The sequence below is a fragment of the Thrips palmi genome, unplaced genomic scaffold (genome assembly GCF_012932325.1).
Source record: "Thrips palmi isolate BJ-2018 unplaced genomic scaffold, TpBJ-2018v1 HiC_scaffold_8, whole genome shotgun sequence".
In the NCBI taxonomy this organism is placed as follows: domain Eukaryota; kingdom Metazoa; phylum Arthropoda; class Insecta; order Thysanoptera; family Thripidae; genus Thrips; species Thrips palmi.
In genome coordinates this window covers 11,510,279-11,524,566 of record NW_023144635.1, presented here as the reverse complement: position 1 = coordinate 11,524,566, position 14,288 = coordinate 11,510,279, and the positions used below count along the sequence as shown (strand labels likewise).

Below are 14,288 nucleotides of genomic sequence, written 5' to 3'. Positions count from 1 at the left end.
GGGCGAATAGTCATCGGGGAGCTATGCGCAGGTCAGCCGGAGCAAACCTTAACCTCAAACCTGACCAAAGTTTACGTTTGCTTGAGTCCTCTTATTGCTGTTTTGCTTTTAACTTTTATTCGAAGTTATAAATGACATAAGATACGAAATTTTGTGCTCCTTAGTAAGTTGAATATTGCCATTAAATAAAAGTCTAATGATTTTTGTACTCTATTTTATCTTGCATTTTTGTTCAGCAGCTCCAAGTGTGGCAGTATTGTGACATAACTTCTAAGTTTGTTTAATCTGAATCCTGCCATGATCGGGAAAGAGGTAAGCTTCATTCTCTTTTATTTGCAGTTTGGATACATATTCATATCTATTTAACATTACGGTTTGTTGTCTTTTGTTAGCAACTAAAAGATAAAATTCGCGATGCCTGTAATACCGCCGAAGAATTTACAAAATTATACTATGAGAGTATGGACCGAAGCAGACATGTAAGTTACCAATCTTTTCTTTGTTAATGACTATTTTATTATAATTTTTTTCTGGTCTGTAAGCTCACTCTGAGGGGCCTGAAGGATACTGCTGTTTTAATTGATTTCTTGTCTTCCATTTTTCTTAGCAATTGTCAAGACACTATATGGATACCGCCCTGCTAGTCTGGAATGGTACAGGGTCTGTAGGAAAAGACCAAATCCAAAAGTTTTTAGAGGCTCTCCCTACCTCCCAGCACACAGTGAATTCCCTTGATGCCCAGCCTGTAATGGGTGAGTGCTGTCTAAAATCGGATTGTATGAGTGAAATTTTGATTGATAAATAAAATGTGATTTTCCATTTGCTCTTTCTTTGTTCCAGAGGAAGCCGTTTCTGGACAGTTCACATTACTGATTCAGGCAGCTGGAAGCGTGCACTTTGGTAGCGGTGAGACCAAGCCGTTTCAACAAACGTTTCTCATTACTGCTCAGGTCCTAGCTCAAGGAATTAAATGGAAAATTGTCAGTGACTGTTATAGGTTGCAGGAACCTATAGAGTAAGTTCTAATTTTTCTGTCTTTCATCTGATTGAGGCTTGAATTCATATACTAATCTTCTTTCATCTTTTTTTTTCCAGGAGTTAGTTTAATTTAGTAACTAGTGTGAATGAATGGTTTTGAATTTTTGGCTCTTTGAAATCAAGTTTCAGTTACCTGAATTGGGAATAATGTACACTTTATCACAATCCTGTGTCTTTGTATGATAGTTTCCTTCTTTTTTTTTGTGAAATTGTTTTCTTTTTAGTTAAGCTAAGTGTCCAGCCAACTTGCTCTTTTTGTACATCAGATTAAAACTTTACCTGAACCCCATCTATTATTTTCTTCATAAATATTAGTGATGTTCCCAAAACTTTCCTTATAAAACTCAAAAAGTTTCCGCCCTGCACATGGCAGAGTAGTCTCAAGGAACAATAGAAATGAGAAACAGAGACAGGTGCCTTCCACTACTAGGGATCCGCAATGCCAGTCTCAGAATTTAGTTTTCAAGGTGATCAATTCGTCACGGAGTCTGCTTCATTACTGTTCACAATTTATGCCTCTCTTCGTTTCCTGAAAACACTTGGGCAGGGTGTTATCATAACAAAAACATCAACATCGATTTTTGTTTTCAGATTTATTAAGGTATGAGGTTGAAAATATTAATTAACATAAACAAGCAGGAATTTTCATCACAATTAAATTTACTTAATAATAATACTCAGCAAAATAAATAAAACAATCAGTCCCAGCGAGACTTCTTCTTCAAAAACTGTTCTTCCCCGGTTTCTGATACGGCAGAGTAGTATCCCATTCCTTCATATTTATGTCTCATATAGGCAATGTAAGCTAAACTCCCAGCCATTGCAACAAGACCAAGTCCCATTATAACTGCATTCTGCAAAATAAAATACGATGTAATTATATAGCACAGCCACATACCCTTGATTGACACTGTTTAACTAGAAGGGAAAGAGTCAGGAAAAAAAATGTTTTGGGTTTAAAACTTTTAAAGAAGCAAGAATAAAGAATGATAAAACGCAATCACAATGCAAAACGTAAAAAGGTTGAACTAAACTCAAAGAGTTCCTAACCCTTCCTTCACTCCTGATATTCATACAACTCACCGGTTTGGCGTACAACTCGAAGTTGACGACTCGAAATACGTTGGAGGTCTTAAGTGAGCGAATGCCATCACCTGGCGTGGCCTCTTGTGGCTTTTTCATTACGTTTTGAACCAGATACTGTCAACACAACACACTATCCAACTTGAGTGTCGGCTGCTAGGACATGGTTTACAACGCAATCTGAATCTGAATAGAGAGAGCAGGGGTTGTCACGCGCTCTGCCGGCCATTTTCGGAACCTTGCTGTGTGTTCGCAAGCCAGCCTGGCAGATAGGCAACTTACCTTGCTTCTTCCTTCGAGAGGCCTTAACTACATTGGGTTGTCTATCTGTAAGGCGCTTGTCGCGCCACGCCCGGCGATGGTTGACATTGCAAAATTACATTTTATGGGTCTACAGTCTGCAGTAATAAACCAATGAGTTCTTTACGGAAACTTTTATTCAATCTAATTTCAAACAAAAAGTCGGGCACACTCAGAAGACATAAAGATAATATTGAAAATTTGCTTTTTGGTCTTTCGCAAACCACAATTACAATTCTCAATGTATTAACGAAATAGGTTTTTTCTTATTTTCTCTTGACAAATCCATTTACAGCCAACGCACGTCAATTGATTCTTTCATTACTGACACCAATCACTCTACTGGAATGAAGTATTACCCAGATTGTTATTAGAAACTCAAACTTTCACTGACAGTACGTCCAAAATAACACCTACCCAAAACTTCAATTTTAGCAGTGCATGGGTTTGGTGTTGCTTCAATGCAGCAACTGACAAAGCTGGTGATTGATTGGCAAAATCATAAGCTTCCAAATTCTGTATGCTTCTCTTTTTGGAAACAATGATATGACTTGGAAGACTAGATATTTTTGAAAACACAATTTTTTGGGTGAAAACTGCCCAATTCTTCATTTTAAATAGTACTCAGAACTGTATCTTTAAAGTTGAGGCTTCGGCCATCACGTCAGCAAAAATTTTGAGGGTTCCTTTTACTGCATTAACAAGTGCGTCGGTGCGTTCACACTGCATTCAACAAGTTCTAATTCCTCCCACATGGACGTAACAAAACAAACATTCCACTCGCTTTCACACCTCACAGCTCCAAATCATAGCGACTAGATTCTACCTGACAAGACAGTTTTGCAACAACGCAAAGGAGAAGTGTGGGTTGCTGGGAAATGTGGGGGACGGCTCGGAATCCACACAGGGAATAAGAAGGGAATGCCACACTGGAGTGAGTGGGATGCTTCTCCGGATTCCCCCTCCCTCCGCCTCTGCCGGCTCGTGCTCGTCTGCGCTGCCAACTGAACGCGGTTCGATGTGGAAAGGCGGGAAAGGGCAAGCCAGCTAGTCAGCTAGGGCGCAGGAGGCGGCGCTTCGTCCTGAGATTTCGTTTGGGTTTTCGTTTTCGTCACGGCCGCTCCAGGCGGACGAGGGGCCGACCTGGCAGGCTGGTTCCGAGACAGTGCTTTCGTCGCCGTCTCTCTCGCACTCGTGGGGGTGTGCTTAATGCGTACGAGAAAAGAGAGAGAGCGACGACAAGCACTTCTCGGAATCGGCCTGCGGGCTGGTGGTGTTCCTGAACTCGTCCTGGCTCCCTTCCCGCCCGGCCCGCACCGCCCCAGGGCGACCCAGGGTGACCCAGACCCAAGGGTGCCCCGGGGCCCTGCGAGGCCGGGGGACCCGGTCGGGGGAGAGACGTTCAATCCCAACGCCGTCGAATCAATGTGGAAACCGCGACGGAGCGACACTGAACGGAACAAGTACAGGCACACCACTGCCCGGGCCGCTGGGCCGCGCGGCCGTCCCCCACCTCCGCCCTGCAGCCGTCCGAGGCGATTTCCTCACAGAGCAGACCAGGTGAGAATGTTCCGTTGGTGTGGGTCACGACCAGGGAGTAGGGCCGGCCTCGTCATCGGCGACCCTTAGGCCGTGCCCTGCACGAAGCACCCTAGGCGAGGACTCGGTCCCTGGTGACCGGGTGGAGGTAGAAGCGGATCTTCTCCGCCTCCTGGCGGGGCTTGGACTGCACCCGCAGCAGCAGGGTGTAGGGGTCGTAGCCCGGCGCGGACACCGTCACGCTGTACTGGCCCGGCGTCAGCAGGCGCCAGTAGTCGCCGTTGTGCACTGCAACGCCACAAGCAGAGTTCCAGCTCACTGGTGCAATCAAAACAACTCAGCGCCAGAAAGGGACGCGGTTGCCGCTCACCTGAGGTGACGTCGTGCTCGATGTCCACCTCCACGCCGCTGGTGAGGTTGGCGACGTGGATCAGGGCGTTGGCGATGGGCCGCATCGTCCTGGAGTCGATGACGTCACCCTTGATGCCGGTGTGAGCCTGTCGGGCAAGCACTCGGTTAGATTCGTCCACCGCGTGGCGGAAAGTTCCGGCGCCACTGTCGGCTACCCACCTGCCACAGGTAGTTGATGAGGGCGTCCCGGTTGCGCAGCCACTCGCGCTCCAGCTCGTTGCTGGGCGGGTACTTGTCGCAGCCCAGCTCGAGCGTCACCTCGAAGTCGTTGGAGGACAGGTAGTTGAAGTCCTGCATGCCACCCTCCACGCTGTACCACGCCGCGCCGTTGGTGATGCCGCCCTGCTGGCCGAAGTTGTAGTCGTGCACGGTGCAGGGCTGGCGCGCCGGGTCCGCCATCTCGGGGTGCACCGACGCGTAGCTCTGCGCCAGGGCCCTGCGACAAACAGCTCGGGTTCAAGTCCCCACCACGTGAAAGGGGGATAGCCGTTCCCGCCACGCCGCTTACCTGAAGGTGTCGTCGTCGGGGCTCCTGCTGTACTCGGACGGGGCGCCGGAGCGCGTCTCGTCGTACGGGAAGTTGGCGACCAGGTCGCCGCCGTGGAGGTTGGCGGACAGCACGAAGGGCACCTGCATGATGAGGCGCATCACGGCCTTCGTCTCGGGCTCCAGCTGCAACAGGCAGGGAAACGCGAATGCCTCCCAGTTTCCATTAAAGTTTCTAGAGTTTGCAGCGCAGAAGGACTCTTACCGGCTTGTCCAGGCGGTCCATCTGCGCCAGCAGGTGGTTGTTGTGCTCCACGTGGGCCTCCTCGTTGCTGAACATGATGCGGTCCAGGTCGGGGAAGTTGCGGTTCAGGTCGACGTCGTGGGCGTTGTTGCGCCCGACCAGGAAGTTCTTGCCGCCCTGAGCGCCCAAAATTTCACCACGTTCTGAACAGTTTAGTGGAGAGCAAATTTTGACGATGAGCGAAGCACCGCGCTTACCGACTCCGTGGCCATCTGCCAGCCGTCGGGGTTCATGGAGGGCAGCAGGTGGATGCGGGTGATGTTGACGAGCTTCTGGACGTCGGGGTCCCCGGCCCGGTAGCTCTCGCACAGGTGGTGCGCCAGCTTGAGCAGCAGCTCGCGGCCCAGCACCTCGTTGCCGTGCATGTTGGCGATGTACTTGACGTTGGGCACCTCTGTGGAAAGCCGTCACGGTCAGCGGTGCGCGGGTTCGAGTCCCGGCAGGGTACTCTCTTTTTTGCGGCGTACTCACGCGGCTGGAAGCTGTTCGGCGAGGCGCTGAACTCGATCATGTAGAGCGGGATGCCGCGCACACTGTTCTCGCTGAGCGTGTAGAGGCGCGTGATGTCCGGGCAGCGGCGGTGCACGCCCCGCAGCACGTCGGGCAGCTCCGTGTTGTCGTGGTGCTTGAACTCGAACTCCATGGGCTCGTCGACCTCCTCGAAGATGGCCATGGCCGCGGACGCGGCCAGCAGCGCGAGCAGCGCCAGAGCGTGGCCCCAGGCCCGGCTGCAACATTCGTGCGCGGCGTTGGCAACTTGTATTCAAAATAAAACGAATTGGAGCAAAAACGTCGAAAACTATCGCCGCATAGAGAATTGGACTGGGAGTGCTTCCGCGACGCTCTGCCAAGTCGGCGCTGTGACGCCGCCGCTCTAAGGCACCGCCGCAAGGTGGAAGGAGGTTGCCTACTTGCTGGGGAAAGCGCTCAATTTATGCCTACTTTTCGGCTGCTGAAAACAGGAACCTTGCTCTGCATTACGTCACGCATCGCCGCGTGCGAACGGCAATTGACATGTGCTCTCCCTTGTGTCGGTCCCCCAGGTACGCCGAGCTCCAAAGCCGTGCGGGTTACACAACTAGTCCTTACTCCGCCCTTGGTGGCCGCGCGTCCGCCCCACAGTGGGCCAGAAGCCGGTGGAGGCGGCCAAAACTCTAGACGCGTTTTGAGCTCCAGAGTCGCTAAACAGGACTCGAACCGAACGTGTGACCCCACCAATGGATTGCTCTCCGAACGAGGAATCCATTGGTGGGGTCACATGTTCGGTTCGAGTCCCATTTAGCGACTCTGGAGCTCAAAACGCGTCTAGAGTTTTGGCCGCCGCCACCGGCTTCTGGCCCACTGTGCGCCCCCACCCTTGCCAGCTGCACAGGGCTGGCAGGACACCTGGCAGGACACCTGGCATGGCGGCCCTCCCGTTATCGACAAGCGCGCGGGACTGGCCCGTGTGTCACGGCGACGGTCACGCCGAGGATCCCGAGGTCCCCGTCGTCCGCGCGCGTCAAGGAGTCCAGGGACGCATGCTAGGCAGTTTGTGCCATAGCGCCCTCCGGCTCTGACGTCACAGCCCTCCACCGGGTTGACGCGACGCCGCCACCCTCGCCGCATGTTTTATGTATCCGCGCGTCGCACCTGGGCCTGGCCTCGGCCTGGCCGCCATATGTTGCCCGACGAGCAACACGGTCGTGCGCGGCGCACGCATCACGCCCCGCCGCGTGACGCGCGGTCGCGGACGGCCCGGGACGGCCATGGGTGGTCACGCAGACAGGGGTGCGCTCACGGCGCGGCAGGGCACGGCGGCCAGCATTGGGATAGACGCGCGACCCCGCGAAGCACTCCAGGCGTTTGTCGGCCCGTCCGGCGCGGCTCGCTGCAGGCGCTGGAGCCTCCAGGCCGCAGCACGGCCTCCACTGCTGCCCCTGCTCACCTGGGCCCGGAGGGGCGACATGACGGCGCCATCCTGGCGGTGCTCGGCGTTGGCGGGCGAGTCCACCCACCTCTGACGCCGTTGCTGCCTGGACTGGGCCGTGGCCGCGCGCCGTGCGGGTGGGCTACCGCCAGGCCCTGCCAGGCGCGGCCCATCTGCCTTATCGATCGACCAGGCCGTGGCCGACCCGACCGCCTCCATGGCGACGCACTGCGCACGCGCGAGGACGGGCGTCACCGCCACGCCGGGCCGCCGCCACGCAGCCACGCACGCGCTCGGCAGATGTTTTGCTTGCCCGTCCAAACCCGCGCGGGATTTTGATTTGAACCCGCTCGCCGCTCGCGCCTTTGTCTCCGAGGGAGTCATTAAACGCCCTGTCTCACCTTTCGCCGTGTTAGAGTTGGCGGCGAGCTCGGAGACGACGGCGGTATGGAGACAGATCTGGCCGCCCTGTGGCTGACGCACTGGACCGCCTCCAGGGGCACCGCCACGCCGCGTCGTAAATCGGAAGGGTGTTTTGCAGCCGCAGCGCCGCCCCGCCTAAATATAGCGACCCTGATTAGGGAAATGGAATGGCAATTGCGGCCTTGGCGATGCCCCGCCCACCCCGCCCCGCCCCGCCCCGCCCCGCAAGGCCCTTCCCGTCCCGTCCCAGAGGACCAGTCTCTCTGGGTTTGTCGGAAGAGGGCAGTGGGCCAAAACGACCAGAGGGCAGCGATGAAGGAGGCTGTGGCTGCAGCTGCGTGGTTCACGACCCTGTCTCTCTCGCACCCCAACGGGTGCGACAGGCGACAGAGACGGAGCGACGAAACGACTTTCTTTCTGCATCGCGCGAGCCACCAAGGGCCTGAGAGACACGAAGGCCACTGGACAAGACAGAGGAAGGCGACAGTACACTGATTTAAGTGGGTGGCGATAGCGGCCCGTCGAAGAAGAGCGTGCTGGCTAGCACTGGCTAGAACACGCGTCAGCCGGCAAGAAACCTGTTGCACGCCGCGCCGCGCCGCCTCCCCTCAGGCTGCCCGCGGCCCGCCCCCCTGGATCGTGCCGCCGGCGGCGTCCCCGGCGTCCACAATGGACGAGCATTCGTGTTCGAGCTGGCCGCCGGCGCCGTCGGCCTTGTTCGGCTGCTCGATCGGGACAACGTTATGCGTCGTTACGTCACCAAGTCGGAGGACGAACTGGACCTGTTGTGTCCTTCCCCGCTGCCCCCGCGCCTCGGGCCTCGGGCGCCGTCCGGTCTCGGTGAGCTCGGTGAGCTCGGTGTGTTACGAGCCAAAAGTCAGCCCTTGTTGTCTATGGAACACTCACGCGCGCGCGTGCGGGCGGGCGGGCAGGCAGTGTGCGTGTTGGAGGGCCGGACCACACCGCGGACCACACCGCGGCCCGCGGCGGTGGTCCGGGGCCGAACGGCCGAACGCCAAAACGGTACTCAGGCGGGTCGTAAACCTTTCTCGAGCTCTTTCGTCGCTCTGTCTCCCTCGCACGCAAGGGGCGCTCCGTAGGTGTGCGAGGGAGACAGCACTTTTTGTTCGGTTCGGACTGACTGGTCCTCGCCGTCCCTTCCGGCCGTCGCGTTGCGCGTTGCAGGCGATTAGCGGCCGGACGCCGGGACGCACTTTTTCGGCTTGGCGACGGTTCGACTCCTATCTGGACCTCATTTGAACGGCTCTCTAAACCGGTCTGCTGGCCCGCTGTGCCCGCAGTGCGCGCTGTGCGCCAGCCCAGAGTTCGCAGCCTCCTCGACGAAGACAAGTGCAGCAGAGGCCTGCTCCTAGTGATTTTAGTCCCAGTAAAATACGCGTAAAATACGAGCGTATTTTACGTAAAATACGTAAGTAATAAACGTCCCCCGTAAAATTCGTATTTTTCCCGAAATTCGTGTTTAAGTTAAATGGCAGCAATCCATATTAATGGTACAACAATCCTATGATTACAGACTCTTTTTTTGTCTTAAAATCGTTCGGGGTGGAGCTGGGGGGGGGATAGCTAAGGTGGAAACACCGTGGGTAGGAAGGGGGGCGGGGGTGAAACTTGTACTCTGATCCAAATCTTAAGTCCGATTTTTGGTAGCTCGTGATTAGGCATATCAAAAATGATTCGATGTCCATAAAATTAAAATAGCCATCAACGCTTCATTTTTGCACCATCAACCTGGTGCTCTTTTCTACGTTTGTTACAAAATCTAGAAAACCTATCAGACAAGGTTTTATTGGCTATCGGAAATATTCCTATCAGGAAATTCCTGATGACACACTCAGAAATTTTATGCCGCGCTAGTCAGTAAAAAATTTTCTAACTGACAATCAGAAATCAGAAGATGAATCAGAATTTTTCCTCCTAGAATTCGATTTTAAAAAATCACGGGATTCTGTGATAATTTGCACGAGGGATGCTAGAGGTGTTCTGTGTGTAAGTCCCACCCTCCAATTTCACTCAGACAGTGCAGCAGGGTACAGTACGGCAGCAGTAATTCCATTGTGCGTCAGAAAGGTCAAAATATACAAATTTCGTATGTTCCTGGCCATTTAGGGAAAATTACGAAAAATACGAAAATTACGGAATAAATTACGTATTTTACGGTTTAAAACGTATTTTACCGTAAGATTGAATAAATTACGGTATTTTTAAATCACTACTCCTCAAGGCCGGGCGTCGGCCCCGGCGCCACAACGCCAGTGGGTGACTTCCATCCTGGCGGGCGGGAAGGTTGGCGGCCTCCGCGCATCCGCGCATCCGCGCATCCGCATCCCAATCCCATTTTCTCCCTCCAGCCTCCAGACTTCGGCAGCACTAAGCCGCTGGATGTGCGCAACGCCTGCACTGCACGCACTGCACGCACGCATTGCCGGCCTGCTCGGCTGGGAAGAGCAATAACGACACGTTTTTGCCAACAGCCTCCGCATCGCAAGTGTGCGGTGTGGTTGAGTGAGATGAGAGGGTGCCGCATGCGCAGAACGGGATCCGTGAGGCGTCAGAGTCGTGAGAGACAGTGGATGCAACGTTCGAGACAATGGCGCTCGATGGCGGCTCGATGCAGTTCAACTGCGACCTTTCGGGTGCCGGCTCCGCGGCTCCGCTGCTCCGCGTCGGCGGTGGCTCGTCTCGTCGGCCGGGCATCGACTCTTGGCTCCGCGCCGCGCGCTGCGCTTGCCCCGCTGTATGACATAATCACGCTGTGCTCCTGGTCTGTTGGGCCTGGGCCGGGCCTCTCGGGCGGCGCGGCGCGGCGGTCGCGTAGTAGGTGCTGGAGGGGCTGGAGGGGCTGGAGGGACTCCAGCCTCCAGACCGCTTTCCCGCTTCAGTCCCGGCCAGGACTCGCACCGCTCCAGAGGCACCCCGGCACCCTCCGCCGCGGTTAGATCGCTACCCCGGGGTGTGCCGTGTGCCAGCCCTGGAGCTCCGCCGGCTAGCTCAGCTCGCTTTGCCGGCGCCCCGCGTCGCCGCGACCGCGTAGTGTCAGTGTGCGTGCGTGTGAGTGTGTCTGTGGAACGAACCTCTGCAGTAGTGATCCGCCAAATACTGCCGAGAGCCTCTCCAGAAACCTACATTCTCCGCAAGATGCGCCGATCGCTCGCCTAGGAGCACACGTCCCTCGTCGTCTTTGCATCAGCCAGCGGTAGCTCCAGCCTGCAGGTAACGACTGGCAGCCAACTTTATGGCGGGGCGGGGCCATGGACTACCGTCAACCGCGGTCGCAATCTCGCCAAGCCGTCGCACCGCCCGCCGCGATCACTGCAACCGAGACAAGTGCTTACAGCGGTCGCAAGACGTCAACAAAGCGATCCTCTTTTAAGGCCATCACTTTCCTTGATCCTTCCTTTGAGAGAAATAATGGCGCGTAATGCATTACGCGGACGACGAAAACGATCCGTGGAGTGAGTCCCCCACGCCCACCCCCACCCACGCCGACCCGCGACCCGCCAAACCGCCCGCCGGGTTTGGTCACCGTCCCGGCGGCCCGGCCGGCCCGGCCAGACCCACGTGAGGCGTGCGCCGCGCGCCCAAACAGTACGTCATGGCGGGCGGGGCGGCGAGGCGGCGAGGTGGCGGGACTCGAACCGGTACGCGTCGCGTCGCGGCACCGCGGCCCCCTCCCCTCCCCTGCCCCGGGCCGGGGCGGGCCGTCCGACTGGGTCACCGGCGCACGCCTGCCAGTGCCAACCAGTGGCCGCCAGGCCGCCAGCAAGCAGTTAGTTAAGGCCGGCAGTCACTCTTGCCACTCGCAATGATAATGCAGTGACAACTTTTTGCTCGTCAACTCATGTCGAATAGGCCGATGGCTCCCGGCGTCGCTCTGCCTCTCTCACACCCTCACGGGCCGCCGCATCAGTGCGACGGGGACAGAGCGACGAAAGCACTGTGTTCGGAGTCAGCCGGGACACTATGTGCAAATGAATCTTAGACCGTGCGGGGAAATACCAATCACCCCCGTGGGCCTTTTCATTCCGGGTGCCACGGCGTGGTGCCTTTGGAAGGGCCAGTGCCTTTATGCAGTGTAGCCGAGTGTAGTCCGGGAGGCGGATACAAGCCGTGAATTAGAGTACGGGGCGTTCGCCGCGTTCGCGCCGGCCGGCCAGTAGAACGCAGCGCGCGCAGCGGGGCCGTCGGGGGCCGTGGCCTGTCGGCCTGTCAGCCGAGCCATGACGCCTATGCGCCGTTGCGTCACGAAGTACCTTCTCCGGCACCACACACACCAACACGCACACACAGCCATCTTTCCTTTACGCTCCTGTGAGGCTGGCCCGGGCTGCCCCCGGGACCGCGTAGTGCACGCCGCCGCTCGCCGCCGCCAGAAGGCCCAGAAGGCCCAGAAGGCCCAGAAAAATGATTGCATACGAAAAACCACAGAGCTGAGGGCGGAGAAACACCGGATGGAGGCGCAGGCCAGGCCCTTTTCCGCGTCCAGGGAGAAGCGCACTGTGCGCAGGCACCGGCACGGCCGGCGTGTGTCCTCGTGAATCACCTCGGGGCTCTTTGAGGGGATTAAGAGCGTCGCGGATGGGCGGCCAGCACCTGTGTTTCGCCACTTTTGCAGCAAGCACACAGCACTAAGTTGCAGTGGGCGTGGCGGGGCGTGGCGTGGCGTGGCGTGGCGGGGCGTGGCATGGCGGGGCGGGGCGGGGCGTCGGTGCAGCAGCGCGGCGATGCAGGGCAACGGGGCACGGGGACAGATAAGGCAATTCTTGAGGCCGGCGACCGCAGCGGGGCGGCTCCAATGAGAAAGGCGTGCAACCGGCGGATGACGGCCTGCCCAAGCCAGTCCCAGAGCTCCAGGCTCCAGGCTCCAGGCCCAGGCCTATTCGCAGAGGCCGTGGATGCGGCAGACGGTGAAGCCTGCTGGTGCACTCGGCCAGCGCGCGCTAGGGTTTCCTGGATGAAAAAAACAACAACAAAAAACATCTGGAGTGGGGCAACGTCCCACCAGGCGCAGCGCGGCCCGCCCGGAATGCAGCCGTGCGAACGGCCTTGATGGTCATCGCGGCGGGGCGGGGCGGGGCGGGGCGGAGCGGGGCGGGGCGAGGCGGGGCGACCGGGCCATTTCACCGCCGCCTCCCGCGCTAATGGACAGCCTCTCTATGCAGCTGGAATGATTCGAATCGGAAAGCTTCGCCGGGTTTTGACCCCCACCACGAGCAACTACTCCTCAATGAGGATGTACTTACCTAGTCCTCGCTCCGGGACGCGGGCTGACGCGGACGGTGGCCTGCATGACGGACAGTGTTGGGCCACGCCTTGCGGAACACTCGCCTGACCCCTCGCTCCGGCGGTGCCATCGGCGACGCGCAATTGCCTCGGCACTTACTTCCAACCAAAGTGGCGGTCCTCGAAGGAAATATTTTATTTAGTCTCATTTGCACAGGCTTTTAGAGGCTCGTCCATTAGTCACAAGACGGAGTCGTGTACTCTTGTTTTTCTGGGGTTTTGCTGGGGAGGCACTGCGGGTCAGTCCACGTGCCAAAACACTGGCACACTGTTTGCCCAGGTCGTTAATGTAATGGCCGGTTCCTGTCGGGATCCCCCTTTTCGTGTACGTAGTGTGGTGGTTCGACAGGAGTGGCACTCTCTGCTCCCCGGACAGAGCGGCGGCGGCGGCGTGGCATGGCGGCGGGGCGGTAGCCGGCCGGCAGCGCGTTGCGAAGTCAGGCGGGAGACACGACGGTCAGGTCCTGGTCCTGGTGGGCCCCGCCGCCCCCCGCCCCGCCGCCCCGCCGCCCCGCCGCCCCGCCGCCCCGCCGCCCCGCCGCCCCGCCGCCCCGCCGCCCCGCCGCCCCGCCGCCCCGCCGCCCCCCGCCCCGCCGCCCCGCCGCCTTCAGCCCCGCCGAGAGCACACAGTCTGTCAAGCAGCCACTTGGCGGTGGCGTGGCCGCGGCGTGGCCGAGGCGTGGCGCAAGGGACGCCCTCGTGTGTGTACTCGCGGAGTTCGGCGAGCGTCGCCCGGAGTTGCGGATCCCGGAGTCCTTTTTTCGTCCACGGTGAGAATATTACGGAGTGCGTCTCACGGAACAGAAACAGTGGTCTGTCACGCGACAAATAACCACCCAGCCGACCTGGACCGGAATACGACGACGGTCGCATTTCCCAAACAAAAAAAATTAAAACTAAATTTTGTTAAAAGCAAAGAGGAGATAACCTTATCTTTTTTGACGATTTCACTGAAATCTAGCAGACTTTTTGGTTTGTCTACGTCACCTATTGCAATGATTTGGCATCCACGTGAGCTGCGCACCATTTCACAATAACGCACCATGACTTGAAAAATTTCGCGACCGTAATCATCTTTGAGCCCACGAGTGTGCAAGGCAAGTCCAAGTGCTGGCGGGGTGACCGCGCAGGTCCGCAGCATAACAGGGCTCGCGCCGTTACTGCTATTCTAATTTCCACCGGCAGCCGCGCGCGCCCGTGCCAGCCCGTGCCCACGGCGTGTGTCGTTGGCTCCGGCTGCCCTCGTGCCGGCCGGGAAGGAAGTGTTTATATTTGGAATATTGATTCAGTCCGAGTGGGAGCGAGAGAGCGATGGCGCTACGGACCGAGCGAGAGAGAGAGAAAGGAGAGGGGGGCACCAGAGGCACCCACACTGGGAGGCAGGGAAAGGCGGAAGAGGCCGGGCGGTACGCTGGGGTCCTGGCGACCGCGCCGGCCGCGCCGGCGAATGCGTCGTTGTCGCCCGGCTCCGCCATTCCACCGACTTCCCCGGCG

At 57.3% G+C, this 14,288-nt stretch overlaps 3 protein-coding genes across 4 annotated transcripts; 1 reads left to right on the top strand and 2 right to left on the bottom strand.

Annotated features, from left to right (window-relative positions):
• Positions 1–14: 14 nt before the first annotated feature.
• Positions 15–1,327, top strand: LOC117653323 (NTF2-related export protein). 2 transcript variants are annotated; one of them, XM_034398931.1, is made up of 6 exons: positions 15–163; positions 240–312; positions 393–479; positions 608–752; positions 841–1,015; positions 1,096–1,327. In XM_034398931.1, exons 2-6 carry the CDS (start codon positions 298–300, stop codon positions 1,100–1,102), a joined length of 429 nt encoding a protein of 142 aa, XP_034254822.1. In that variant the 5' UTR covers positions 15–163; positions 240–297; the 3' UTR covers positions 1,103–1,327. The 2 variants fall into 2 exon arrangements, with proteins under 2 accessions (XP_034254822.1, XP_034254824.1); XM_034398933.1 differs by having other exon boundaries at positions 19–163; positions 237–312.
• Positions 1,328–1,612: 285 nt separating this feature from the next.
• LOC117653324 (small integral membrane protein 8) lies at positions 1,613–2,310 on the bottom strand. Its single transcript, XM_034398934.1, has 2 exons — positions 2,122–2,310; positions 1,613–1,892 (listed from the first exon to the last, which is right to left on the bottom strand). The coding sequence occupies exons 1-2, from the start codon at positions 2,218–2,220 to the stop codon at positions 1,737–1,739; spliced, it is 255 nt and encodes an 84-aa protein (XP_034254825.1). The 5' UTR covers positions 2,221–2,310; the 3' UTR covers positions 1,613–1,736.
• A 228-nt stretch (positions 2,311–2,538) lies between these two features.
• LOC117653319 (carboxypeptidase E-like) lies at positions 2,539–7,196 on the bottom strand. Its single transcript, XM_034398928.1, has 8 exons — positions 7,089–7,196; positions 5,633–5,889; positions 5,359–5,555; positions 5,123–5,278; positions 4,880–5,043; positions 4,531–4,807; positions 4,331–4,457; positions 2,539–4,248 (listed from the first exon to the last, which is right to left on the bottom strand). Exons 1-8 carry the CDS (start codon positions 7,118–7,120, stop codon positions 4,073–4,075), a joined length of 1,386 nt encoding a protein of 461 aa, XP_034254819.1. The 5' UTR covers positions 7,121–7,196; the 3' UTR covers positions 2,539–4,072.
• Positions 7,197–14,288: the final 7,092 nt, after the last annotated feature.